The sequence below is a fragment of the Lagopus muta genome, chromosome 2 (genome assembly GCF_023343835.1).
Source record: "Lagopus muta isolate bLagMut1 chromosome 2, bLagMut1 primary, whole genome shotgun sequence".
In the NCBI taxonomy this organism is placed as follows: Eukaryota; Metazoa; Chordata; class Aves; order Galliformes; family Phasianidae; genus Lagopus; species Lagopus muta.
This window is the reverse complement of record NC_064434.1, coordinates 92,568,725-92,596,362: the sequence shown is the minus strand read 5'-3', so window position 1 is coordinate 92,596,362 and position 27,638 is coordinate 92,568,725. Positions and strand designations below refer to the sequence as shown.

Here is a 27,638-nt window from a genome sequence, read left to right as displayed (position 1 = left end):
ATGGCTGGGCTGGCAGCTAGGCTGTGCCAAGAGCGAGCGGCTGCTGAGGGGCTGGGTTCCTGCAGGCAGGCCCTCAGCTACTTGGGCCAGGACTACGAGGCACTGAAGCAGAAGTGCCTTCAGACTGGGACTCTATTCAAGGATGAGGAGTTCCCTGCCTGCCCGTCTGCACTGGGATACCAGGACCTGGGACCTTACTCCTTCAAAACCCAGGGAATAGTCTGGAAGCGGCCCACGGTAAGAGTGCTGTGTCATGGCATGCTTGACTGGGTCTGGGTGGTTAGCATTCACCTGAGCACATCCATGCCAAAAGAGTGATGCTGAATGCCTGCTATTCCTTTATGTTTCGTTCACTTTTGATTCTACCCTGCCTTACCTAAGCTCTTCTTAAAGCACAGAATCCTATAACTGACTATTGGGAATTGGATTCTTCCCTTTCTATCCCAGCTCACCAGAGATTCCTGTTCAGGGTACAGTCCGAGAAGGACAAAAACTCTCCATGTGCAGCATAGGGTACCCAATGGCACCAACCATTGCCTGTGAAGGTGTCCATCCATGGTCCTTCCACTGGGTACCTCAGGGAACTAAGCTAACACTTCCATAAACCCTCTGCTTTGCTTTCCTCTACCTGCAACAGCTGAGAAGCACCTGACTGGAACAGTCATCTCTCAAATATACACATCCTGCAAATGGCCTTTCATTAAAAATAGTCATTTTCATCAGAAAAAAATAAGCAAAAAACAAAAAAAGGCACTGAAAGTCTTAAAATCAAAATATATAAATCAATCACAGCTTCAAAGATTTTCCTATCCTTTCATTTTTCAGTCGTTGATTTCTGTATGTGTTTTGCTCTTCCTCCGTTATTTTACCTCTCCCTGGAACATGAAGGTGGTGATGGACCAGTGGTTGGACTTGATAGAGGTCTTTCCCAACCTTAATGATTCTGAAATAGAAGAGGAAGGAAAAAAATGGAGGAAAAGAAGAAGAAAAAACACAAATAACCTTTGTCTGATGCGGGGAAGGCAACAAGAGGGAAAAATTTAAAGCCTATTTTTTTTTCTCCCTACCTACCCAAAAAAGATAGAAAAAGAATTTTACTGATTCAGTAACTCCAAGTTTCAACTCTTGCAAGCCCAGTGGTCAAACAGCACCTTAATGGGCACTTCAGCAGCAAGAACTGTGAAATCCCCTGAGTTTTATATGTCTCTGGAAAACAGCACCATCAACTTATGACATGCTCCAAGAAGAGGAAGAGCTAGAAATGCAGTTGTGAGAAATGTCTATGTGGTGCTTGGCAGTGGCTCAGAAGAAGCAGCTGTCTAAATGTGTAGCATGTCATGTAATATGTCACATACAGCTGACAGCCAGCAGGTGCTGTGACAAATCACCAGTTCGGAGGGGAAAAAAACTCACCAAAACAACAACAAAAAGATCCCACAACACAAACTTTTCTATGTGGTAGGTAACCTGCTGCTGCCTCCTGTCCACCAAGACAGCTGTAAGGCAGCCAACAGCTGGATAATCACAGAAGCAAGAAGCACCTTGCTGAAATTACACCTACTGCAAAAAGAGATCAACAGTCTGACTCTTCTTCATGCACACATAAAGAAGTCCTGGGCTGCCCCTGCCTCCATGGCCCAGTGACACAGGCACGCTCACAGGCAGCTACCTGGAGAGCAGGCAAGAATTTGGTCTCCCTAGAGGATGTCCATTGCTGCCCCTGGGGGAATGCTTGGGAGAAAGGGGAAACTTCTCCTTAATACAACTATATACATTTAATATTTTTTGAACTTTCCCATTGGAACAATTAACAAAAAAAAGAGAACATTTCAGACCAGGGAGGGTGACTTTGAAAACATGTCTTTTCAGGACTTATGTGACAATCCACAGTTCATAGTCGGAGGAGCTACTCGGACAGATGTTTGCCAAGGAGAGCTGGGTAAATACAACGCTTCTGTACTTTGTTTTTCTTCATCTTTTTTTCTCTTCTTCTTTTTTTCTTTTGTTCAAAAACAAGAAGCTTAAATTAAAATTCCTCATCCCAGTAAGAGTCTCTTCTAAGAGTCAAGGGACACTGAGAAAGTTTTATCCTCTAGCCTGATCATAGAGGATTTTTACTTAGGAGGTTGAGCAAGACTTAGTCCCACTTTAAAGAAAAATAAAAATATGAAGGAAAAGAAAAATAATGAAAACACCTGGTCCCCCAATGCAGTGGAATTGACAGGTCACAGCCTGAGCCAGTGGTTGAGCTCCAGGTGAGAAGGCATGCCTAACCCACAGAGCTCAGGTGCAAGCAATGCACTGTGTGAACAGCAGAGGTAAAGCCTAGATCCACCCCTCCTCAGCCTCATTGAAAGGTTAGCAGCCAAGGAAGCAGTATCTTTCTGGGTAGAGATTGCACTCCTCTTGAGCTGCTGTTGTTTTTTGGAAGAGGTAAGTCAATTTTCTTTCTTTATTACCTACCTTATTTGTTACCTTTCTTTATTATTGCTCAGTAGTACCTGTATCCCATCTGAAGGAACTCTCATCATCATCTTTTGCCATACACCGAGGTATGGAGTAGGAACTGGCTAGGCACAGGGACTGGGATTGTGACTTGCCATTTCATGCCAAGAGGGATGGTCCCTGAGTTAGGAACAAGGAATACATGAAAATATACTACAAAGCTGATGTGTTTCATTCAGGTCATCATAGAATAGCTTGTGTGGGGAGGGACTTCGAAGATCACCTAATTCCAAGTCCCTGCTGCAGGCAGGGTTGTCAGCTCCTATATCAGTTACTAGACCAGGCTGCCCAGGGCCCCATCCAATGTGGCCTTGAACACCTCTTGGGATAGAGCATCTGCAAGTGCTCTGGGCAGCCTGTGCCAGCACCTCACAACGCTTTCAGTGAAAAATCCACCACAGGCAACTTTCTCCAAGCCCTTCTTGCTGAATATTCTTTCTGTTTGTTTGGCATTCAGTGTAGAGCTGCAAGAAGTGATTGGACACAGTATGGAAAAACACCAGTGAAAAAGGCAGTGAAAATGAAGTGAAAGAGGCCCAGCTCTATGAACTGGAGCCTGATGCTGATGGGATGTCTCAGACAGCAGTCATTCTCTCCTGGACCCATCATAGTAAAGCCATCTTTTCTACCCATTTTTTCTCTAGTGCTTGCCATCATTTAAGCAAAGCTGCTATGCAAATAGATTTTATCCCCTCTCTGGTAGCTAATGCATTGGCCTCTTCCTGCCCACCCAGCTGATAAGATCCAGCTGCAGAAGGCAGCAGCAGCAGCCTCTCCTGACTGCATATAGAGGCAAAAAGGCTGAAACTCTTGTAATGAGAATTTGATAGATGAGACATGGAAAAATCAGCTTGTTTCCCTTCTGTGCTGCTTACTGCAGCACTCCTGACCTCACTGCTCTTCTATCCCATCCACTTTGCAGATGAGATTCAAACAATTTCTGCAACTTGCTGGTGATAAATAATACCAGTGCTGGTCCTGTAAACACGGCACTATTAAAGTGATCACTAAGAAATTCCTTGGTGCATGGATCTATATTCCAGCTGCTAGAAATAAGATGCCCAATCATATATCTGCACCAGGATATTTATTTGGTGGATGTCAGAGCAGAGTACAGGGAATCATTTACTGTATTTTAGAAGAATTGTTCAGATAAGTAATAAAAGTGACATTTCTTGTCACTTCCAATTCAGAAAGTTTCTATAATAGCATAAAAAATTTCCATGACAACCGTCCACCTGAAGTAAAACCTTGACAGCTTATAAGATAGAAGAATCTGCTCTTAGGCTGCCCAGGGAGGTGGTGGAGTCACCATTTCTGGAGTTCAGTAAATGTGTAGACATGGTGTTCAGGGACATGGTTTGATGGGCGATGACCTTGTGATAACCTAAAACCACAGGCTCTAAAAAGTAAGCAATAAAGATAGATTGATGGGCAAACCTCTATCCCGCATACGCTTAGAAAACATTTTTTTAAATTTAGACTCTGGACATTATGGATAAAGAGATCGTGCCTATGAAAAGCCCTGAGAAATCTTATCTCATAGCTCACCCTGTTCTGAGAAGTTTAGATCTCCTTGTGGATTGATTGGTCAGCAGTTGGGCTATATAATCTTGGAGGTCTTTTCCAACCTTAATGATTCTATGCTTATTTGTCTTAAGCCCATAAACTGGATGCAAATACCCTCAGACTCTTTTTCCATCACCTCCTGAATGACTCTGTGGATTTCCAGCCCTTTGTGCTAAATGGATTTTCATTTCACAAGGCAGTACCAATCCCACCAAATAGTGGTGGCGATGGGTCTGGACCAAATTGGGGGAGGGGGCTGGCTTCTGGAGCCCAAGCATGTGTCCTGAAATATACCCCCCCAAACCTGGACAAAAAGCCCCATAATCTGATTCTGCTTTTGTTATGAGCTTCTTTTTGTCTCTAAAAAGGAGTAAAACCACTTTAAGAGATCATATTCTCACAAAGGCAGAAAAAGCAATGAGGGAACAAATAGAGCCCCCCTTTGTTTCTGAAAGGCAATCACTTCTGCCTGCTGACCCTTAACAAAAACAAACTTTAGAACAGAGGTGTGGGGCTTACCTCAGTCTGAACTTAATGCTCAGGTGTTTGCTTTACATCTCAGAGGCACGCTATGCTTTTTTTTTTTTTTTTTCTTGGTATTTGATCCAATACCTTGAATATCAAAGTAGTTGTTATTAAAGCTGTCATGTGAAACCCTTCTATTGGAACAGACCCTGATTACATATTTACATAAGCCTCGTATGTGACCTGTTAACAAGTCCTTTAGGGAAATAGAGCCTACTTTTAATAATTTTCTGAGACATGTTCCTTTTCTTTTAAAAATAACACTGCAGGTCTGGGTTTACGTGAACAAAAGGAACAAGAAAACCCAGAGTCAGTCTCACTCCATTAAACTTATTTCTTTGACAACAGCATAGGCTAGATGAATATCAGCTTGGGAAGTTTGATGGAAACTTGAAAGACCTGAAATATTTTAAACGTACTTTGAACCATAGGTTTTTGATTGCCTAGTAGCGACTTGAAATGCGCTCACAGACTTCATTATTAGAGGTGACTTATGAAGTTTCCTTGCAGCTATGTGAATAAGTTAACCACAGATCTGTTTGCAGAAGGCCTTGAGAAGGAAGTGGCATAAATTTAACTTAACAAAAGCCTCTTCATTTAATAGCTTTCCAGATCTGGACCAGTTATATTCACAGGGTAGCTCTTGTTCTGAAGTCTTAGAACATGTCTGGGCTGCCAGCATAGGTCCTGTGTAGCCAACATGGCTGCCACCAAGGCACTACTCCAGCTGAGGATCCCTCACAGGTGCCTTGTATGTGTCATATCTCTCAAGCAGATTGAGAAGGTAACAGGCAGACTGGAGACCAATCTGAAACCTGGCATTGATGAATCAGCAGCAAGCCAGAAAACATTCATCCCAGAAATGCTCCTGTGCTGTCTGTTAGATCTTGGAAACAGGCACCTTGACTGTTGGCTTAACTTACTCTATCAGTAACTCAATGATGAGTGCAAATGCTATGAGTGTGGATGCTTTGATAGTAGCTAAACAGAAACCAAGTACTGCTCTGCAGCAACCAAAACTAATCAAATTCCACATTAATGTTAATGGCTCCTATGCTTGCAGTGTACTTGGGTAAACTTCAATGCAGAGGAGTTGCACAACTCCCAGACCAGCAAGGATTCAGTGTCCAGTGCAGTGGCTTGGTTGTCTGTAAACCACAAAGCACCTTTACGGTGCTGAGAACAGAGGCAATGCAGTGCACATGTGAGCAAGAAGAGGTTCTAGTTCAAGTACCCTAACACTCAAAGTTATTAAAGCAGCTATTAAAGCTGCTGTCAGCAAAACTAAGTTGAACTTTGGAGAGGAAAAAAAAAAAACCAAACAGCACTTAATGGAACCTTGTACTTAACAACAAAAACACCAGACAACAAAAAACCTAGGAATCCATTGAGAAGGGCTGAGAAAACTTACTAATAAGCTGGAATTCCACTGAGGTGTATGAGAAAAAGCAGTTTGTGCAATTTAGGTTTCATCTTGGTTGCTCTTTATGGACAGCTTCTTCTATTCTCTCTAATTTGTGTTAAAGCCAGCATCACAGGAACCTGAATGTAACGCGTTGCTTGTGTATAATTCAGTTCCAAACCATCTATCTGAACATCCCATGCAAACCTTCCTGTTTCACCAAGTTACTGCACAGCAGCTAATTCCCAGCTGATTCCCTTCAGGGGTCACAGTTAACAGCTGTTCTGCCACAGTCTTAGCAGAAGGTATTAGGCCCCTGAGTAAAGCTTAGAGATAGGACTTTGCATTGCTCAGGGCAGGCAAAGCAGGTTTTAAGGCTATGTTCCCCACTACAACTCTTCCAATAGAATTCTTCCCAAGTCAGCTTGCCCCTAATGCTCCCCTGGAAGTCAGATTGCACGGTGTGTTTGTGGCAGGAAGAAGTGCCAATGGCTTTCAACCTCTCAGATGCTAGGAAGTTAATTCTTACTGTAAGAAAGCTGTAAAGGATTTCATGCTGCATTTGCCATCTCAGGGATGAGATTCGGAAATTGTTCAGTTCTGAGTCAGAGAAGCAAATAACAGATTTAAAGAAACCCCTCTCATTTCACTGACTCTTCAGTTTAATTTTGTATCAAACTTATACCCTCCACAGCAAAGCCCACAGCAGTTTCCCCTCCACCAGCTGTAAAGATTGTAACCAGGAAGAAGAAACCCTTCCAGATGTTACATTTTGGAAAAGCAGTAACTTTCTGCTACAGAGCTCCTCTGGTCTCACTGGGGCAGAGGGACACAACGGGGCACCGGGAATCCTGCTCTGCCACCTACTTGGGAGCAACCTTCTGTGCAGAGAAAGAAGCCTGGGGAAGTGGGAAAAATGAGGTCTGTTGGCCTAACCCCATTCCTCAGACTTACTATGGTAATTCTACAACTGCAGGGAAAAGTAGAAATTAAAACTGCATAAAGCACACAGCTGTATACCAATAAAAGCCTCAGACAAGTGGGTACAAAGCAGGTTGGAATATTCTTTGATTCATTTCTTTTCTCCCTACATCTGTTTCCTTGGGAGAGGAAGTTGTTCAATCCTTTCAACCCCTCCCCAACCCTGCACTCTCCCAGTTTTATTTATTTTGTATGTGGGTACCTAAGGCTAGCAGAAGCCTTCCAAGCTAGTGAACTGAGTCCTCTCCTACTGAAAGCAAAATAATTTTTGAGGTAATTGGGGTGAAAATGAATGTCAAAAGTGTTTTGGTCATAGTCATTTTAGATGCTGATGCTATCGGACTTTTCTATACGCACAGCAGTCACATCTTACAAATTCCACTTCATGACACTTTTATTCTGATTTAGCCTGCCTTTTTTTTCTTTTCTTCCCTCCCCCCCCAAAGTAGCATTTATCCTTTCTCACAGTTCCTCTTCAAACTTAACTTGTATATGAGGAGTAACACAAGTTTTTTAACCTCTTCTGATAGGAATGCAGGTGACTGGGACAAGCAAGTAACCCCTTATGGTTTTCCTCTTTTATTCTCAATACCCTGATCAGACAGTTACTACCCCTTTCCAACTTAAACGTTATTTCCTGAGTGTGGCAGCCAGGATGGCACAGGGCAGTGTTGGGGAAGGCTGTGGAGCCTTTACCTACTAATGCTACATTTCCCATTGGAAATGCCTGCCTGTTGGTTGGATCAGGGTTTTGCACCTCTATCAAATTGGCCAGCTCAGGTGGCTACAGGTCATTATAGGAGGGAACTTCACAGGTTTTTCTCAAGCCTCTGTCTGATTGGGAGCAGCTGCTTCTGGTTCAGCTCATAGGAGGCACCTGGGTACTTTCTAGCACCAGGCAAGTTCTAGAATATCATCTTTAGAGTTATAGTAATTGTGGTACTGAAACAAAGAGCCCAAGTCAATACGAAGAGCTAATCCTCACTTTAAGATATTAATTCATGATACAGATTAAACTTGTTTGGTTTCTCCACTAGTTTACTTTCAGTAAAGTAAGAGTTATTATGCCAGTTTATTCTGCAGTATATGCATTTACCCAAAAAACCCTGTGTCCTGGCATAGACAACCTGTGAGGAATCAGGGCAGTTTTAGTGCCCTTGGAGAAATTTTGTTTTCCAAGCTTAGAGCAGACCTCAGAAATTAACACTGAACCCACAGAAGTGCTTCCTACTCTTTGTGATAAGAATACGCACTAAGAAATCCATGAGTCTTTGAGTTTCCCATCAGCAAGTGAAGGCTTTCACCTACCCTACTCAGCAAACAGCTGTAAGATACCCAGCTTCCAGTAAGGCTCCCTCATTTCCAGGACAAGCAGTGAGCCAAAGAAAAGGCTCACGTGCTCCCACACATCCCACTGCACTTCTGTTTTCATCTGACTCATAAGTAGAGCTGAAGTAATAATCCTAAGAGCTGGTTCAAGTCCAGACCTTCAAAGAAAGGGCTAAAGTATATATACCTACCTACATACATGCATGCATATATATATTTATACACACACACACACACATATAAGCCTTTGCTTCTCCCAGGTGCATTGGCTTGGGGCTAGTTGAGGTAGCACAAGTCATTAACTCTGTGCTGCTCAGCCAGGCTTTGCAACCCACAAACCCAAATTTCCTTTTTCTTGGCTCTGCTCTTGGTCTCCTGAAGGTATTAAAAATCTCTGCTAAAACAGCCTGCTTTCAGAGCTTCATTAAAAAATCAAAAGAGTAAAGCTCAAGTTACGCCATTAAAATTACCACTGCGATCAGCTTGACAGGGGCCCTGCAATGCCTATGTGGTGTGGGTGAGTGGAAAATGAGCAAAGGAGAAACATCACAAGAATGAATTGCTGAACCAACATTGAATCCAGCAGGACTTTGCTGCACTTTATGCTGGTGCTCTCATCTATGTGGGAGCGTGATATATTGGTGTAGGAATCAGCTCAACAAGACACTATTTATTAATAAATATTATTATAAATATAATAAATATAAATATAATAAATTTATTAAAAACTTCTCCACTGTGGATCATGTGTATTTGCAGGTGACTGCTGGCTCCTGGCTGCCATTGCATCTCTGACTTTGAATCCAGATATTCTGCACCGCGTTGTTCCCGAGGCTCAGAGTTTCCAGGAGGACTATGCTGGGATCTTTCATTTTCAGGTAACTGTCTGATCAGAGTATTGAAAACAAAAGAGGAAAACCACAGTATTTATCTGAAAGCAGCTTATTTTTCCCCCCACAAGCTGAGTATTAATAATTACAACATGTAAGTGACATTGATGGGGGGGAAAAAAGCAGAACAGAGTTTACAGCAGTTTCTCACAAACCAGTTTCTTCTACATGCAGCAGGTAGAGGCAGTTTACTTGTGTTCCCAAGCTAACAAAAGCTCTTTCTCACAGAGTAGTTGCCTGTTCAGGCCATGATCTGTATTTTTCCCTGCATACTCCTGCTCAGCTCAGAAGAGAGGATGTCATCTGAATTATTCTCTTTTCTTTCTCTCCATGGCTGCAACAAATTCTAGAGTAAACGCTTTAAGAGCCCAGGCAAAAATGATTATTAACATTATAACATATATTAACAACTCATACATTTCTCAGTATTTTCAGAAAAGACGGGCATTACCAAGTTCTTCCTCTTTTGGGTGATTTCTCCTTGCAGCATTTTCACAGTGGCATGATTTTTTTTCAGAAGATAGTAGACAAGAGAAGTGGACTTTCAGGTTTTCTGTATACTCACTAGCTTTCTGGTCCCTCCATCATGTAAGCTATGCGTGGAGAACAGAACACGTTATGTGCAAGAACGTTACCTGCTGCTAACGTTACCTATCAGCAACTCTTTGACAGTGTTAAGGAGCCTACTCAGCATTTCACAGGACTGGGAAGAATTTGCCTCAGTGACGCAGCAGAGGAAGATAGTAGTGTAGAGCCACAGTGTGCACACCAGCCCTGACCATCTCTTCCTCTCTTCTTCTCATTAGTTCTGGCAGTACGGGGAGTGGGTGGACGTGGTGGTGGACGACCGGCTGCCCACCAAGAACGGTGAACTACTCTTTGTGCATTCAGAGGAAGGCAATGAATTCTGGAGCGCCCTGCTGGAGAAAGCCTATGCCAAGTATGTGGTTAGATGGGAGGCAGTGCTCCTGGGTGTGCAGAAGTGGTGGGTATTAGATACATCACTTGAAGGCATCGTCTGTTCCACCATTTCTTTTTACATGTCCAGACAGGATATTGCCAAGCTTCTGTTTCAAGGGGCCCCAGGTCGCGATGATGATCAGATGTACCAATAGATATTACATTATAAGCCCTTACTTCTGCAGCACACATGCTTTCCTTTCAATATTTAAAGGGCTGCTACAGGAAAGAAGGGGACAGATTCAAGAGTTTGTGGTGATAAGACAAGGAGAAATTGTTTTGAACTTAAAGAGGGTAAATTTAGTTTGGCTATAAGGGAGAAGTCTTTCAGAATGAGGGTAGTAAGGCACTAGCACAGGTTGCCCTGAGTGGTGGCTGGTGCCCTGTTCCTGGAGATACTCAGGGTCAGGCTGAATGGGGCTCTGAGCAACCTGATCTGCTGTAGATGTTCCTGTTTGTTGCAGGGAAATTGGACAAGATGACATTTAAGAGTCTTTTTCAACTCTAAGGCTTCTATGGTTCTATCCTTGCAAGTGGAGATGGCCTCACACAGCTCTGTCATCTCTCCTGCAGGCTGAATGGTTCTTATGAGGCTCTAGCTGGAGGGTCCACTATAGAGGGGTTCGAGGATTTTACTGGAGGCATCTCTGAATCCTATGACCTGCGGAGGGCTCCAGCAAACCTGTACCAAATCATCCAGAAGGCTCTGAGGGCTGGCTCACTGCTCGGCTGTTCCATTGATGTAAGAAGCTGCCATTGCTTTACTTTCTTTGCTCCTCCAGGCTTTTGTCAATATCATACTTAGATTCATGTAGGGGTAGGTGTGAAGGTCTGGATTAAAAGCAAATTACAGTCAGTGTGAGACTTTTATTGATTTCAGTTGTACAAATGTTGGACAAGGCTCTAAATAGCCAGCTCTCTTTTTACAAGACAGCCTGTTGAAGTGCTTAGAGCCATGAGCTTGGGACAGGTCTTCCTGAACCCCATTCTCATTCTCTCAGTATCTTTCCTCATTCAAATGATGTGTAATGTCAGCTCCAGACACTGAGCTGTTAGACACAAACCATTTGAGGTACTTTGTTGTAGACTGTACTCTGATTTTGACTTTGTTTTCAATTAAAAATCATTGACACCTATCATACAAGATCTCCTATGTTACTGACGAGTCTGTATATGTTTTGGAAACTCCATACCTTTTACATCCTGTCCTATAGTCTCATTTCAAATCCTAGTTCAACCAAGGCAGCTTGGAGCTGAGTTGATGTGAGCACATCTCTGCAGGTGACTGGGTCTGTTACCTGAGATAGAAATTGGCTCTAGATTTAAATTTCATGGTACATTCTTGAGTCTCTGCTGTGCAAGGACTGTATATTTGAGGCAGGAAGTTCTGGAGGTGAACTCTTGCCACAGTTCTCACCTCTATTTAATTTACTGTGCATTGGGAGTATTAATATTAATTATGCATTATCACCTTGGATGTCTTCTCCCGTATTAATCTGCTTGTGAGAGATGTATCCATACACAATATGTAGCCCTAATTTGGTATATTTTTCTTGCCTCAGATAACTCATGCAGCAGAAATAGAAGCAATCACAAGTCTGAAGCTGGTGAAGGGACATGCTTATTCTGTCACTGGGGCAGAAGAGGTAAGCCAGCCTCTCATCAGCTTGTCCAGCTTAGCTGAAGTTTTTATAGCTGCCATTACACAAAACGACTTGCAACACTGCAGTGCCTTCAGATTTTTGATGTCTTTCTGTGATTGACCAAATAAAAATGTTGCACATTCTTGTGCCACATGTTACGGAAGTGTGTGCTTTGCCAATCAGCTCAAATGGAAAAGGACTCAAAGCCTCTTCAGTGAAGAGCTCCACCAGACTCACCTGCTGAACTTGCCCTAGATATTCACACTTCTCTGAACTGGAATTGTTACAGAGATTTCTGTGCTAAATAATCTCTTTCCAACCTTGCTCTGTTGTGCAATGTCTTTTGAGGATGAAGACATTCTGCTGTTCTATAGCTGATGTTTTTCCTTGCAGGTTGCTTTCATTATATGAAATGGTGAGAGTTGCAGCTAATGGCTCACTTGGTGGCACAGGATAATGTAAAAATAAGAGTGGAAGACATCTAGGTGTCTCTTAGCTATTGGAAATTGTAATGGACTGCATCACTCAAGTACAAATCATGTTTTATCCTTGCTGAAAAGCAATTGCTCCATGATGACTGGAGTAATGGGAGTGCTGAAGTTCTGTTTGTTGTCGATCTTTTAGGTCTATTACCGAGGACAGACAGAGAAACTTGTGAGGCTTAGAAATCCCTGGGGTGAAGTAGAATGGACTGGAGCGTGGAGTGATAAGTAAGTGTTTATATGCCCCTGCCTTTCCCTCTTCTATGTATTTTGGTATCCTTTGAAAATTAAATTGAGATTATGCAGTTTAATCAAATCACAAAGCACATTTAGGAAAGATGGTAAATCCATTGGAATAAAACACTATTAATTTGTTAGCAAGGCTACATATTGATCTGTTCTGCCCAGTGGACATTCTTCCCTGCCTCAGGCGGAGCTTTCTAATAAGAGAGAACAGGCTATGTTTTAACTGTGGGTTGTAAGCTTTGCAACCCATGCAAGCTTTACTCATGTATTTCTCAAGATGACTTTTCTTAGAAGATCCCATTGTTGTTACCAAGACCTTAGCAGCGCAGGCAAACCAATTGCATTGCTACCCTGCTGCACCTCTAAGTCAGTTTTGAGGTTTTGGAGTTCTAAATCTGACCAGTACTTGATTTACACTGGAGAATTCTGGAAAAAAGGAGATGATGACTCAACTAAGGACCAGAAGCTTGAATAGCAATCAGAAGCTGTCAGGGCTTGGAATCTCACAGGAATGACGGAGACAACAAATCACTTATTTTTATTTTCGTAACAGTACGTATTTTACTTTCATTTGGGCCTTGGTATATCTTTAGCAAGGACTTTTTTGAGATGTCAGGTTCCTTTCTTGACCATAGTACTGGTGCTGATATAGAAAATATGGTTAGATGTTGTAATTATTCCCATCTTTATCAGAGCTGCTTTGCTCATGCCTAAGATAACACGTCTCTGTCCCCACATGCCATATCCTGGTCTTGCTGCACTTGTTTTACCATGGGATAACCCTACTGAAACAGGTAGCAAGCTGCACAGCCACATGGAAGCAGATGAAGTCAGAATCTGGCGTGCTGCACAGTGACACTGGAGTGGGACTGAAGCAATGCTGCTTTTTGCAGGATTTTGTTCTAATTCTGCCTTTTTGCTTTCATATTTTTGATGACCCCAGCAGCAGAGTTTATGTCATTTCCCTAGGGAGAATATCAGGCTTCTCTATAGTTCTGATAATTGTGAAGTTCTTCCTGTTTTTGGGCTGCATGCTACTCAGTCCAGACAGCCTGCAGTATTTGTATTTTCTGCCACCTCTGTTCAAGGTTTATTTGTTGCAGTTTTGGTTGCAGTCTTATTCCAGCCCTGTGTGGCTGAAGGAAGGGGCAGAAGGTCTAGTGGTTGTAGAAATACATAGAAGTTTGTCATCTGTGACTGAAGACAGAAGCTCACTGTCTGACCTCATTGCAGAATGAAATACAACTGAGCAGGTTGCTTTTGTGCTTTGTCTGCAGTGCTCCTGAATGGAATTATATTGATCCCAAACAAAAACAGGCTCTGGATAAGCAAGTAGATGATGGAGAATTTTGGTGAGCATCATTAATTAGTGCAATCTTTTGGGTATTGTATGTGCAAATATGGTTTTTAAGCAGTCCTTTCAGTTGGATGGAGAGAAACTGATAGCACTGAGTTAATTAATGTAGGTGGTTAGCCTCTTGTTTATTTTCCTTCCCATTTAAATATTACCTTTTATTAGAGCTTGAATAACTCAGTGCTTACTCAAAATATAGAGACCAGATGGCAATAAAATTAATGATGTGGCAAGAATGAACCTCATATGCTTTATATTTTGAGGCTTGTTTTTTGCCTGAATGCTACACACTAGTGAAAAACTTTAAATTGTCAACAGGGGAAGAATCTGTTTACCCAAACCTGATGGAAAGACTGTATAAGCTGGGTGATTGTGCGGATCAGTGCTGAACACATGTCACTGTGTCCTAGAACAGAAAGAAAAATGCCTGCCATCTTTCAGAACAATCAGCTGTGTGGGGCATAAAGCGGTGATGGCTGAGAACAGACCTCTGCTTGCAGTATGAAGTGATCAAGGTCTGTTATTCAGACATGGCTACTAGAAGTGGTAAAAAGAAACATCAAGAAAAGTTTTAAATCAATATACCAAACTGAGATTATTTTTCTGCAGTGACTCTTTCCCGAGGATCAATTCCTTCTCCCACTTAATAGCATTTTGCTGCATGTTTTGGTACACCAATTTTATTGAGTTTACTTAGAAAGCACAATCCATGAGGGATTGATCATGACTGAGGATGACAGAAAATGGTACCACTGAGCCTGTAACATGTAACAGCATTTGAGAACAGTTGTCTTCGTGAGATACAGCTCATTCAGGGAGTGGGAAATTTTGCTTCCCCAAAGCCAGTCCTAAGACTCAGAGTTCAATTAAATGAAGCTTTGGGCAGCTCTGTAGTACCAACATTTTCTTCCTCACTGGGAGAGGCACCCACATGCAGTTGCTCTGACTGTTATGGGCTGATGAATTAACCATGATCTTTTGTGTTCTAGGATGGCATTTTCTGATTTTCAAAGGCAATTCACCCGCCTGGAGATCTGCAATCTGACTCCTGACACACTGACAAGCAACCAGGTCAACAAATGGGACCTGACCATGTTCAATGGACAGTGGATACGGGGTTCAACAGCTGGAGGTTGCCAGAACTACCCAGGTAGAGACCCAGCCAAGTGGCCATTTGGTGAAATAAACAACAAAACCACAAGATTAACTGCTTTTTTTGAACTGTGGGTGGCCATAATTGGGAAGGGTTTGGAGGTACAGATCTCTCTGTGTGGTTCAGAGAGCAAGCCAAAGTTTGGCAGCCTAAGCCAAGACCTAATTTACACTCATTTCCTTGTCAGCGATAATCAGCCCACTGAGCAGTTAATTCATGGCCACATTCTTTTTATTTTTTCCCTTTGTGCACTTTCCCTACTTACATGGCTTTTGCTACTGACTGGAGTAATTCTCCAAAGGGCTGGGTAAGCCAGGAAAGTATCATAGATCAGTAGTAGAGTTGTCTCACATTCATTTTCAGGTTAAACCTCTGGAGAGGCTGCCTGATTTTTGGTCCTCTTGAATCAAAACTAACCTTAGCTAAGGACATTTCCTGAAGATAAATGACTGGCTGGAATTACCAGTATCAGCTCCTCCCTCTTTATTTTTACACTCCAGGAAATACCACAGTGTTTTGATTTGCTATGGCTCCAACTGATATACAGCATAGCTGTGAAACACAAAAAACCATTTAACATACTAGAAAGGTTTGGATAAACTCCAGGCAAATGTCCATCCAAAGAGATTTTCTCTGTAATTGTAGTGACGACCGTTCTGGCTTCAATGACAACAAAATCTCCTCCTTCTTGTTTTGCCTTGGGGATTTTTAGCAACGTACTGGATCAATCCCCAGTTTAAGATCCGGCTGGATGAACCAGATGATGATCATGAAGGGGGTTTGAATGAGCCATGCTGTACTATATTGGTGGGCTTGATGCAGAAGAACCGCAGGAGACAGAAGAGAATGGGAGAAGGTCTGCTTAGTATTGGTTATTCACTCTACCAGGTACAGTTTGTTCCTCATTGCAGGTTTTATTCGCTGTTACCCTGGCAAAAATCTGTCATGTGTTCGTCTTGACATTTGATCTGCACTTCAGTAAGAGCTAGGTTTTGCAAGATGGCTGAAAAGCTTCTCTCATCTCTTCCTGAACAACATAATATGGGAAGATTCAGAAAAAATTAGCTCAGTATTTGTCTTATTTTAACAGGAAAATGGTGTAAAACTGGAGGCAATTAATTTAGCAACAGGCTCAATGGGAGCCTTCTCTTTCAAAATCTGAATGGGGACAGGATCAGGGTGCCTGGCAATTCCAGATAAGTGGTTCTGATTACAGCCTATCAACAGTGCTCAGTAGTCATTTTCTTTATTTTTCCCCTTTTATTTGATAATTGTTTTGATTCATTGTCTACACTGTTACTGTTGTTATTGTTCTGATTCAGCTTTGGGGTTTTTTTTTTTGGTCTTTTTTAAAGATTATTTTTCTTATTTTCCCAGTATTGCTTCTGTCTCCATAGATATAACACAGGGAAAAAGTCTGTAGTGCTGTCTCTGACTTTTGTGGTGTAAGGGCAGATAAGCAAATACAAGAATTTCCAACCAGTATTATGCTTCTCAATGTCATATTTGGAGAAAAGCAATTCAGTGCTGTCTAGATTTCTCTGGATGAAGATTATCAGCTATCATAGGTGTGAGCAGATGGGAATCACTGGCTTTTGTTAATATATCTTGTGAGGGATGGTTCAAAACTAGGAAGGATTTTCCCTAGGGCTGAAGTGTTCGCATATACTTTTGGTTCTTACCTTGTACTTTTCTAAGTTGCTGTTGACTGTCAAGAACCCCAGTCTACTTGCCTCCCAGGATTTGTGCATGAAGGATGTTTGTCCACTCATATCTCTGAAAACAACCCTGTAGAAGATTGCAGTGCATTTTTGCTTTATATCTATTTCATCCGACCTGCCTCCTCTGTGATCTTTTTCAGAGTAGAGTAGGCTTGGTGACTTTTAACAAGATGAGGCTTTTCTTTTTAAAGAAATGGCTGCTAAATCATCTCTTGTAGGCACACAGCTATGATCCAAGTTCTCAGGTCATGAACTGCTGTAGATTTATATCACTGCAGTTGATGCTGTGGCCAAGGACATAGCAGTTCTCTGTATTGTACAAGGTAAAAATGAGCGTGCCCAGCCCTGCCTGTCTTGCAAAGCTTTTTTAAGTTGTGTATCTCATCACTGAGCTTCTACTGTGTTGGATAAAATAAACAAGACCCAAAGGACCATCTCATGCAGTCTGGAAGCATTTTAGGGGTGATATTTTAAACAGCTTTTCTGGGCCTTTTGAGCACAGTCTGTTTGGCTTTCACTGGAATCTGTATTCCTGAGAACACTATTTGATCTTGAAAAAGCTACCTTATATTCAGAGGTACAAACGCACGTATTTAGTTAATATAGAAAGGGCCAAACATTGAAATTTGCTACTTATTTTAGGTGCCTTAAAACATCCCAATCATCCTCAAGCTTCTTGCTGGTGACAGCAGCCTTGTATTTTGATCAGCATTCCAATAACAGCAGGTTGGTAGATTTTAGGTCTGCTCATTTTCATTTAGCAAAATAGCAGAACCAACCTGCTGACTTTCCTGGCTGAACATTTTAAAGCTTACTGAAATATTTCCAACTGGTAGTATCATTCACACCACCAAATCTGGAGAAAAGCAATTCTATTGTGTAGATTCCTCTGGAGGAAAGTCCCATTTTTCTTTTGGTACTACTCTAGATCAAGCTAGATCTTCATGGTAACCAATACTGCAAGGTGTGTAGTAAGTGGGAATGAAAACTGAGTGTTCAAAGGAGAGTTTATCTGACTCTTTCTGTCTAATAATAGAAAAGCCTATGTAGCAACCCTTTGACATCAGCTCTTTCTTTTGCTTTCAGATTCCACAGGAGGTATGCAATCGTTGCTGAACACTTCTTCCTTCCAGATGGGCAATTCTTGTGCCAGTCTAGCTATCAGGAGGATTTGCTCCTTGCTAACGACAGCTCTTCTTTATCACTGGATGACAATCTCATGTTCTAAATAACTATTTCCAAGGGACTGGGGCACGGAGCTTTATTACAGACATTTGAATCCTTATCCTGATCTCATTTATACCTCTTGAAAGTTGACTCCCACTTATTTTGTACAACAGAAGTAAAAATTTGTTTGTTTAGTACAGGTGTAGGCAGAGTCTCTGCACTCTAAAACTCAGAAAATGTAGCTAATATTTTTTAGAAGAAATGCCAGACTCTGTGGATCCATTCCTTTTATAGTTCTGAGCTGGGGCTTCTGGCAATGAAAAAACAAACGACAAACAAACAGCTCAACCTTCCCAAATCCTCCTAGATGTCAATAACAAGTTAAAGAGAATTTCATTCTTAAAGAAAAAGACCCCAGGGGTGTCTGGTAGTAGGAATAGCCTATAGTCATTACTAAGGTCAGACACTCTGCACTGCCAATTTTTCCTATGCTTTTCAGCCCTTCTCCCTCAGTTAATGAATGTGTGGTCCTGTAGCAATTAACTGTGTTCTTTTAACAGCCTTGCAGATGCAAAGGGAAAATGAGCTTTATATGTTGAAAAAGATATGGGATCTGACATCTTAATCTTTGCAGTCTAATCCTAGCTTAAGATAGATGGGGAGAAAGGACAGGGTGGTTGGATAAATAACAAATCCAATCTTATCTTTTAAACAAAGCAGGGGAAAAAAGCATTTTATTCTACAGTTTATGACAAAAATACTGAATTATTTTAAGGCTTTTGATAACATCATTATATGTTCTGATCTTAGAGAAAAATCTTATCTGCATCCAATGTTCTACACCCTGTGTCAACTATTTAGCAATTACTGTGGATCACTGAATCATAATTTTTGAAAGATAGCTCTATGAAGCAGAAGTCACAAAGAGGAGATTTAAAGAAGAGATGTTATTCATACACTGCTGTTTCTGTTATATCAGTATTTTGTTTTATGAGCTATACCACATGTCACTTTTAATAACATATTGGTATTACAGAAAAATTAAGTACAATTTTTGCCATATTCCAAAGGAACACCTTTAGTATAACTAACAGAAATTGGTTTAATCATCTAATTTGGCTCTGCAAGTCTTACCCTTCTGATACTATTTTGTTCTGTTTGCTGTTCTCTTCTGTGTGTCTAAAGAAATCAGAAACTGTAACTCCTGTGCAATTAGGAAGTCTACCTCATACCATCAATTGCTGAAAGGCATTTTGAAATTTAAATTTGTTCATGAGCAGCCTTTGAGAGCAAAAGATATTCATTACATGGACAACTCGAGTAGGTAATAGTTTGATCAGATTTGAGTACACATTATACTCTTCTTAGTTATTCTATACCACCCATTGTAAAGAGGCATGTGAAAAGATAATATTTATAGAGAAGGGTATTTTCTCCTTCTAATTACCTGCCTGACTGTTTCACATGACATAACCCTGGTGGTTACCTCTTACGCCATCACTCACAGATTTATCATTTTGTGCTTAGAAAAACTTGAGATGGTTTTTAAGCACTGAAATTTAAATAGGATGGCTGACTTGCCAATGAACTGTCAAAAGGTTTCTAACAAAAACATGTTTCCGACAGCTGGAAAATAACAAAGACGTTCATCTGAACCGTGCTTTCTTCACAAGGAACCAACCAGTAGCCCGGTCTGAGACTTACATCAACCTGCGTGAAGTCTCCAGCCGCATTAGACTGCCCAAGGGAGAGTACCTCATTGTGCCATCCACATTTGAGCCTTACAAAAATGGAGAGTTCTGCCTTCGAGTTTTTTCTGAGAAAAAGGTTAAAACTCAGTGAGTATCTTCTATCTAAAGCTTTCTCTTCTGCTGATGAGACCCATAAAGGTAAAGGTCTGTGCTCTATCTACCGGCAATTTATCAGCAAAATAGGCTGATTTCTAGGACCTGTTTTCTTTCACAGTCTACAATATGTGGCACACACATCCGTGTTACAAAGACCTGGCTCTTCAAGTGGCCTTTGGCAAGTACTGAAGTGGTAACTAGATCCCTCAGGTCTATGAGATGTAGCGAAAGTTCCCACAATTAAAGGATGCGAAGAAAGGTTCTGATGCACTGGAACAGGTTGCCCAAGGAGGCTGTGGATGCCCCATCCCTGGATGCATTTAAGGCCAGGCTGCATGTGGCTCTGGGCAGCCTGGTCTAGTGGTTGGCAACCCTGCCTGTGGCAGGGGGGTTGAAACTAGATGAGCTTTGAGGTCCTTTCCATCCCAGGCAATTCTATGATTCTATGAAAGTAAAATGATAGTTTTATAAAAGATTGTATCAACAGCAGCCACTAAATGAAACCAGGAGTCTGGATAGCAGACAACAACAAGAAGGCTGGATTTCCCAAAGAAAATATTGGCAAAGTTGGACAGACAGAGGAGGGATGGGAAAATCAGAAACAGGGAACATGGATACTTGTTCTGTGCATTTAGTAACACTTTATATCAGAAAAGTCTGTTTTCCTGATGAATTGAAGTGCAAGAAGTAGAGACAAAATTTCTGGTTATTTCATTTGTTTGTTTGTTTTTCTTAGGATGATTGGTGATATGGTGGCGGCAAAACCATATGAGGTAAGCACCTTAACTGGACAGACTTTTTTAAAGCATAATGGGGAAAAACAGATGTGAGATTTTTGGGCTGGGATCATGGTAGGTAAACACCTATTATGTACTTTGTGCTCAGGAAAAATGGAGTTTGATTGCAGAGATTCTTCACTTGCCTCTATGGTTTAGCTTCACATGCATTTTCATGTACCTGGGCTCACGTGGCACAAAAACTGAACACACCCAGACTTGTCATAAAACATGAAACCGGCCTTCCATCCAGTATAGGTAGAAGATGGGGAGGGCACTGAGTGATCTAAGGATTTAAGTAATGCTTCTGTCTTGATATTTATGTAGAGCAAGCTCTTTTTCCCTTTCTCTAACAATGGATGTTATGATATCCATGTCCTCCTTTTAAGAACCATATTGTAAACCACAATCTTGGTCATCTCTTTCCTCTAGCCTCATGTTGATAACAAAGATATAGATGATGAGTTCAAGACTCTATTTCAAAAGCTCTCTGGAGAGGTAAGTGGATTAAAATGAAAGGAAAAAAATGGGACCTCTAGCTGTTACGATTATGCAAATATTTGGCCTGCCAATTCCTCCTTCTGTCTGGTCTTCAAAAAACAGGCAGTTCTCCCCTTTTATTAACTCACTGCTTCAATTCAATAGAATAGTTCTACTACATTTTTCCTCTTATTGGTGCAAAATGTGATTTGTTCACACAGCAGTACTGGGTATGGAATGACTTTGAAAATATGGGTGATGGGAGTAAGAACTATGAAAATATTATTCCATGGTGAAATAAATTGCCTGTGGAGTTAGCATATAATTCCGACAATTGGCTATTTGTTCAATTGCTTCCTTTTTGTTTAGAAGCCCCAGGAATCAGAAAGCTATGGCTGAACTTTCTCTCTGTTACTGTATTTTTGTATCTACAAGAGCTGCTGTGCCAGCCTGTGGCTGCCTCTTCAGATGTGCTCTTAATGAACAGGTGGCCAGTGGCAGTCGAGGGGGAAAACATCTTGTTAGTTAGAAAAGCATTTGTGAGTTCTGAGATGGGAATTTTAGGATTGTTTGACTGCAGTATCCATAAGCCTAAAAAATCTCAAATGCTTTCCTGAATCTTTTCAGCTGAAAAAGGAACAAGAGCAATGAGCCCGCTCAGTCAAATCTGATAAAAAGTTAACTTTTACTGGGCCACATCCCCATGGCACCTAACAAACCACTTGTTTCCCACTTGAAATGCTAGGAAATATTCATTGTTTCTGAGGATCTCCTTCATGTGATGTTAGCAGGTAAATGTAGTGTTAGAAAAAAATCAAAGATTTTGCCCTAGAGTAGGGTGACAGTGAATGAATATAGTCCGCTTCAAATGCTTTTTATCTTAACATTTTAAATATGTTTTCTGTCCAGGACTGTGAAGTGACTGCAACTGAACTTCAAACTATTCTAAATAGGGTTTTGGCAAAGAGTAAGTACCATAATTTGATTCACACTGAATGCAGCTCAGAGGTGAGGGCTGAAATGATGAGGCATAAAGTTGCCCTTTGGTCCAGACTGACACCTGCACATCAATCTCTAAGCACACAAGTAGGATCTGTGCTGACAAAACCCAGCTTTGTCAGCTAAGGCTGATGGAAAAAATGAGTTCTGTCCCAGATGAATTTCTCCTGGCTTGTTGAACCTCTGCTACGAAGTAGTCCACTTCCAAGAGCTGCTTGCCACTGTCCTGCAGAGGCACCATGTTCTTTCTGCCCTCTCAGAAGGACCACTGGTGGTCAGCCTGGTCGCAGGAACTCTCCATCTGCTTTCACTGTAGGAAAATATTTTTATTTTGCTGTATACCTTCTGTAGACAGATAGAGGCTCACCGCTCCCAAAATCCAGAGCGTTCCCTTTTAACACTCCTGCCTTAAAAAAGCCATGTTAATCAGCTGGAAGGAAATGGTGGAAGAACTGGCAGAGCATTTGCTTTGCTGGCAAGATTTTAAGGCAAGTAGCAACTCCGGCATGGTCTTCAGAAAAGAATTTTGCCTAAGAAGTATTTCTGACTTTGACTTTTTCTTCTCTTTTGTCCAGGAAAGGATATAAGAAGTGATGGATTCAACATTAACACTTGCAGGGAGATGATCAGCCTTTTAGATGTATCCTTTGGATGTCATCACCTCTAAAGTTTCTGGAACTCCTTTGCAAAACTTCTTGATGAGATAAGGCTAAGGTTATGTTTCTGTTGTCCTGGCACATAAAGTTCAGCCAAGCTGCTCTATCAGCTTAGAGTGGCAGAAACCTGAATCATTTCATTGTCAGCTGATCTCTCACCTGCTCTATATCTCTCCTTGCTTAAACCTTCCCCTAAAAATAGCAGGGAAGAGAAGCAGGAGTGTTCTGCCTGGACACACCACCAGTGCAGTCTCAGGTGCATGCACAGCATGCTTGGCAAGAGGCAGATTTTAAGCACAGTTCAGCTTCCATCTCTAAATTGGGTACTCCTCATAGAACACAGAGGTCAAAGCAGCAGAGACAGACTGGAGGGCCTTCCCAATTCTGTGTAACTTGTAGTACATGTGGGAGCTGATGAGCTTTGCATAGCCAAGGGAAAGTAGTCAGCTATTCTGGCTAGCACTACCTTGATGCACGGGGAAGGGCCAAGTAGTAGGGCCAAGAGCCATGTTGACAGGGTTGCACTACTTTTGGTCTCATGACATAGTCATGCTGAGGACACAGCATGTGCTTGCTCACAGTTCCTTCCTCTGGTTTCTAACACTTGTCCACCACAAGGCCAGTCATTTTTTTTCCCAAAAGAATTCGACCTGCTCTTAACTGCAAAAAATAATGTATTTAGCAATCCCATATACTATTCCTCAAGACTGCAGATATCCTGGAAATTCTTGGCATACATTTAGCAAAAATAAAGCTGTGGGCATGTCTGTCTGAGATGGAGATGTATTATGAATGAAAAGTTATGTTGCATCAAGATTGTACTGAGCTATTTTTAATCACTGGTTGCTCTCCAGTTTTGGTAAGGATAGAGGAATCCTGATGTTTGAATCATTACTTAACATTCCAAGACTAATGGGACTGGCTCCTTGGGGCTTATAGAATTCAAGACACTTTGGATGAAGATTCAGATGTATTTGGTAATGTAATATTTCTGACTGTCTCTCCTTCTCTCACAGTTCTCAAGTAAAGATCCAGAGATATGTGAGGGGTTAAGATACACGTGGAAGATTTCCTTCTTATATAGTTGGAGTTTGTTCCGGGGCCAAAGAAATATCTCTGATTTACAAGGGCACAAACAGATCCTCCTTCATCTTAACCCCACCGTTCCCATAATTTGCAAAACCCAGAAAACCAGATTAACTCCTTTCTGTTGTTGGCAAAGGCAGCTCTCTCTGCTGCCTGTTGTATTAAAGCTTAAATGAGCTCGTTTCTTCACTGCTGAGGTATGCTACTTTGCCAGCTGAACAACAGCATGCAGAAGAAAGATATTTTTAGGACCTATCAAAAACCTGTCTTTGTATTATTAAGTTCTATAGTCATGCTGAATTTTTTTTTTCTGACAGAAGATATAATATCCCATAAAGTTCATCCAGAATCAAGCAGTCTAAAGTAAGGTCAAATCTGTACCTGCTTTGTTCGATAACATCCCTTTCATGGAAGTCTGCTGCTACCCTGATTGATGCTGGTCAACTCAGAGCATCTGTCCCAGAGGTCCATGAGGAGAGCTCTCCTCCATTCTGGGGCTGCTGTTGGCATGGCAGCCCTGAGAGCCGATTCTAGTCTGTGCTGTAGGTCTGGGTGATTTCAAATTCTGGATAATAAACCTGCTGGCAGTAGGAAGCATCTGTCATCTTGTCTGAAATATTGAGAAAAATGGACTTTATCTGTTGCAGTGTTTGCCAAGTGATAGGATATTTTCCTCAATGGCCCGTCTGCCACCATGTGACATGGAAGCAGGCAAGCTGCCAGCCCATAGGAATTTCCCAGTCTGCCCTGCTTGCCAGTAGCTACTTGAAAGACTTCCCTTGCTCATTAATATTTCAAAGAGCTTTGGCTGCTAGGGGCAGTGTATCCCAGCCATCAGAAACCTGAGGTTGTAGGTTGTGTGCCCGTAACTTAAGAGTTCCCACATTCCCTCTTTCCTCTGCTGCAGGCAATCTACAGGAAGGTGGACAGAGACTACTCGGGTACCATTGACTCCCATGAGATGAGAAATGCTCTCAGCGAGGCAGGTGAGCCTTGGGGTTGCCATTGGGCTGGTGCAGTTCTCCACTAAAAAGCACCAGGGGTCCAGTAGGGACTTTTCACAGCTTTGGTTCCCACACATCTCCTAAATCAGAGCATTGCAAGTGCTGTTCTCCTGTCCTGGTAGTCCTTTATGCTGTTATATACATCAAAACTCATCTGTTCTGCGTGCAGAAACACTAACATTATTGTCCATGCTGTGGTTATTGCTTATCCATCTCATTATTACTTGCTGTATTTCTGTCCTCACTATTTCCTAATCTAATTGTTTCCCTTCAGAGTTCTGTCCAAATCTTCATTTTCCTGCATTTCCTTCTACCACTGATCTCTACAGTGGAGAAGGTGCAAAACTGATTCCCCAACCAGATCCAGTCTGCTGTGTGCTATTCACTTTTGGAACAGTGCTTGTCAGCCTACCTATGGGAGCACTGTTTTTTAATTTCTTTTCTTTTTGATGGAGTCTATGTGAATGATCCAGAGGCAGAAGTAGCACTGACATGGACCCGAATACAGGCCAGTATGTCACATGAGAAATTGGCTCTACTGCAATTGCTGTTTTTCAGCTGCAGCACCAAGACTTGCTAATTAGGGATTTATCTGGGGAATATAGGATTGCTTGTGTTGCAAAACAATGAGAAATATGCAGTTTGACAAAATGCTATGGGAGAACTTCATGCCTCTCTTCACCCAGAGCAATGCATTTTGGAAGAGACCCACAGCAGAGGTGGGTGATGGAATCCAGTAGATCCTTTGGGAGGAAGCATCTTTCATCCTTCACCTGGCTCTGCCAGGTGCAGCAGTCCATGGATAAGTCAAATGAAAGATGGCTTAGTAATCAGCTGTGTGTTAATGATTTGTGTACTTCCCATGCCTTCAGGTTTTGTGCTCAACAACCAGGTGCAGCAGAGCATTGCCATCCGCTACGCCTGCAGCAAGATGACCATTGATTTTGATGGTTTTGTGGCCTGCATGATCCGCTTAGAGACCCTTTTCAGTAAGCGCCTCTGTTTATGAGTCAAGGGGAATTCCTGAAAATGTTGGGGTGCCACTAAATATTTGGTGTCTTTTAACTATGAATGTAGCAGATAGCTTGGAAATGGGAGAATGTCACAAAAAATGTGTCTGAGAAATCAGAAGAGGAATAGCAAATGCCTTTTGTCTGAATGACCACAGAGTGTGAGTGTACTGTTCTGCTTCACAGCTATCTACACTCTATGTTCAGTGCTCTGGCCACCAACCTGTACCATCTAAATTGTGCCATTTATCCCTTAGGGTGCCTACTCAGGCCCGATTTACAGCTTTGTTGCCATATCAAATCAGATACTATTGCATTGGATACTGTAGCTCTCCTGCTGCCAACTCTTAGTTTGCTGCTATAGATGTAACTATTCTGCCCCATGAAGCAACCTACAAATCACTCGGAAGAGGAAAGAAGAACAGCTGCAGTACGCTCCCACAGAACCAGTCTAGATTTCCAGTACATCATGGCAAAAGGCCAGCCCTCTACATTTTGTCTGACTTGCCAAACTCCCTGGTTTACGTCTGATTTTATTTTTTTTTTTACTCTTTTCTACTTTGCAGAAGTGTTTCATCTCCTAGATAAAGAGAAGAGTGGAGTTGTTCGGCTTTCTTTAGCAGAGGTGAGGCTGGTCAGATTAACATACTATGTGGTTAAGTTACAGTAATGGACTGCATAATTGTTTTCTTTAGAATCACTCCTACAAATAGTAAACGCAACAGTGATTCAAAGGAAAACTTTGTTTTTGTGGCAAAGATCGTCAGCTCAGAAGGCATGTCCAAATTAGTAAAATGAATATTTATCTAATATGAGTAAAAAGTAAAGATATATTCAAAATACCTAAGGTTTCTTGAGAAGATGCTTACACAGTGAGTTTCACTGCCTACTTTTGGAGGTAGTGGTCATTTCATTAGAAAACACACAGCAGGAAAATGTTCTTTTCTGGCAGAGAATGAACTGAACAACATGCCAGAATTAGAAGAGACCTTTCTAGATGCCAGGTCTCTTTTTTCCCTATTGTTTTTAATGCAAATTTCTCCTGTTGAAACTAATAGAAGCAATCAGCTTGAGCCTTCCCCTTTCAGGATACAAATATATCTCAGGAAACAGAGCTGGAAGGGGCCCCAAGAGGTCCATCCAATTAGTCCTTACTGCTGAAGACTGGCTCAAAGGGAGGAAGATGGCTAGGAGGCCCTGTGACCTTCAGTCACAGATAGTTAAATCTATCTGAAAGTATACCTTGCTAAATCTACTGTTTTTGAAAGAGCATGTAGCTTACCCTGGAGAATAGGTCATGCCTCAAAAGAGGCCCTGCTTGCAACGTCTGAAGCCAATCCAGGCAACAAATTTCCCCAAAGTTCGACAGCAGATGGATGCTTCACATAAAGCAGATTACAACACAGTTGTGGCTTTTCCAAGCCTGCTCTTCTGGAGCTCTTGTGCAGTGCCTGGTGGCACACGATGAGCTTCACAGATGGTCTGACTCCTTGTTCTGCCTCTCCCACAGTGGCTGTGCTGCACACTGGTTTGAGATCGATGAATTCAGCAGAGAGCTCTGAACGCAGAATCACTCCTTCAGCATCTCCCTGCTACAGAAAGCAGAGAGAGAAACTTGTTTTTATTACTGGCAAGTTATTTTAGTCCACGATAAATGATTTCCTGTCAGTTAGAAGGTAAATATACTCTTGAACAAGACCTCAAAGAAATAAACCAAGCAAGGCTAAACCTACCTTCCATTACTTCTCCTTCCCAAAGAGTATTTCTACGTGTCATGCTGAACTGTCACAGTTTCTGTCTTAGCACTGATGGGTTGGGGAAGGTCTGACTTGTTACTTCACGTGAAGTTGTCT

General features: G+C 41.8%; 1 protein-coding gene across 1 annotated transcript; it reads left to right on the top strand.

Moving 5' to 3' along the window:
• Positions 1 to 27,507, top strand: CAPN8 (calpain 8). The gene is made up of 21 exons (XM_048937981.1): positions 1 to 237; positions 1,870 to 1,939; positions 9,071 to 9,189; positions 10,008 to 10,141; positions 10,735 to 10,903; positions 11,724 to 11,807; positions 12,429 to 12,514; positions 13,810 to 13,884; positions 14,876 to 15,036; positions 15,752 to 15,927; positions 17,847 to 17,858; positions 19,554 to 19,765; positions 20,511 to 20,547; positions 20,983 to 21,048; positions 21,940 to 21,997; positions 22,605 to 22,669; positions 23,594 to 23,662; positions 24,679 to 24,757; positions 25,648 to 25,764; positions 26,352 to 26,410; positions 27,296 to 27,507. The coding sequence occupies exons 1-21, from the start codon at positions 1 to 3 to the stop codon at positions 27,317 to 27,319; spliced, it is 2,109 nt and encodes a 702-aa protein (XP_048793938.1). The 3' UTR covers positions 27,320 to 27,507.
• The last annotated feature ends 131 nt before the right edge of the window (positions 27,508 to 27,638 follow it).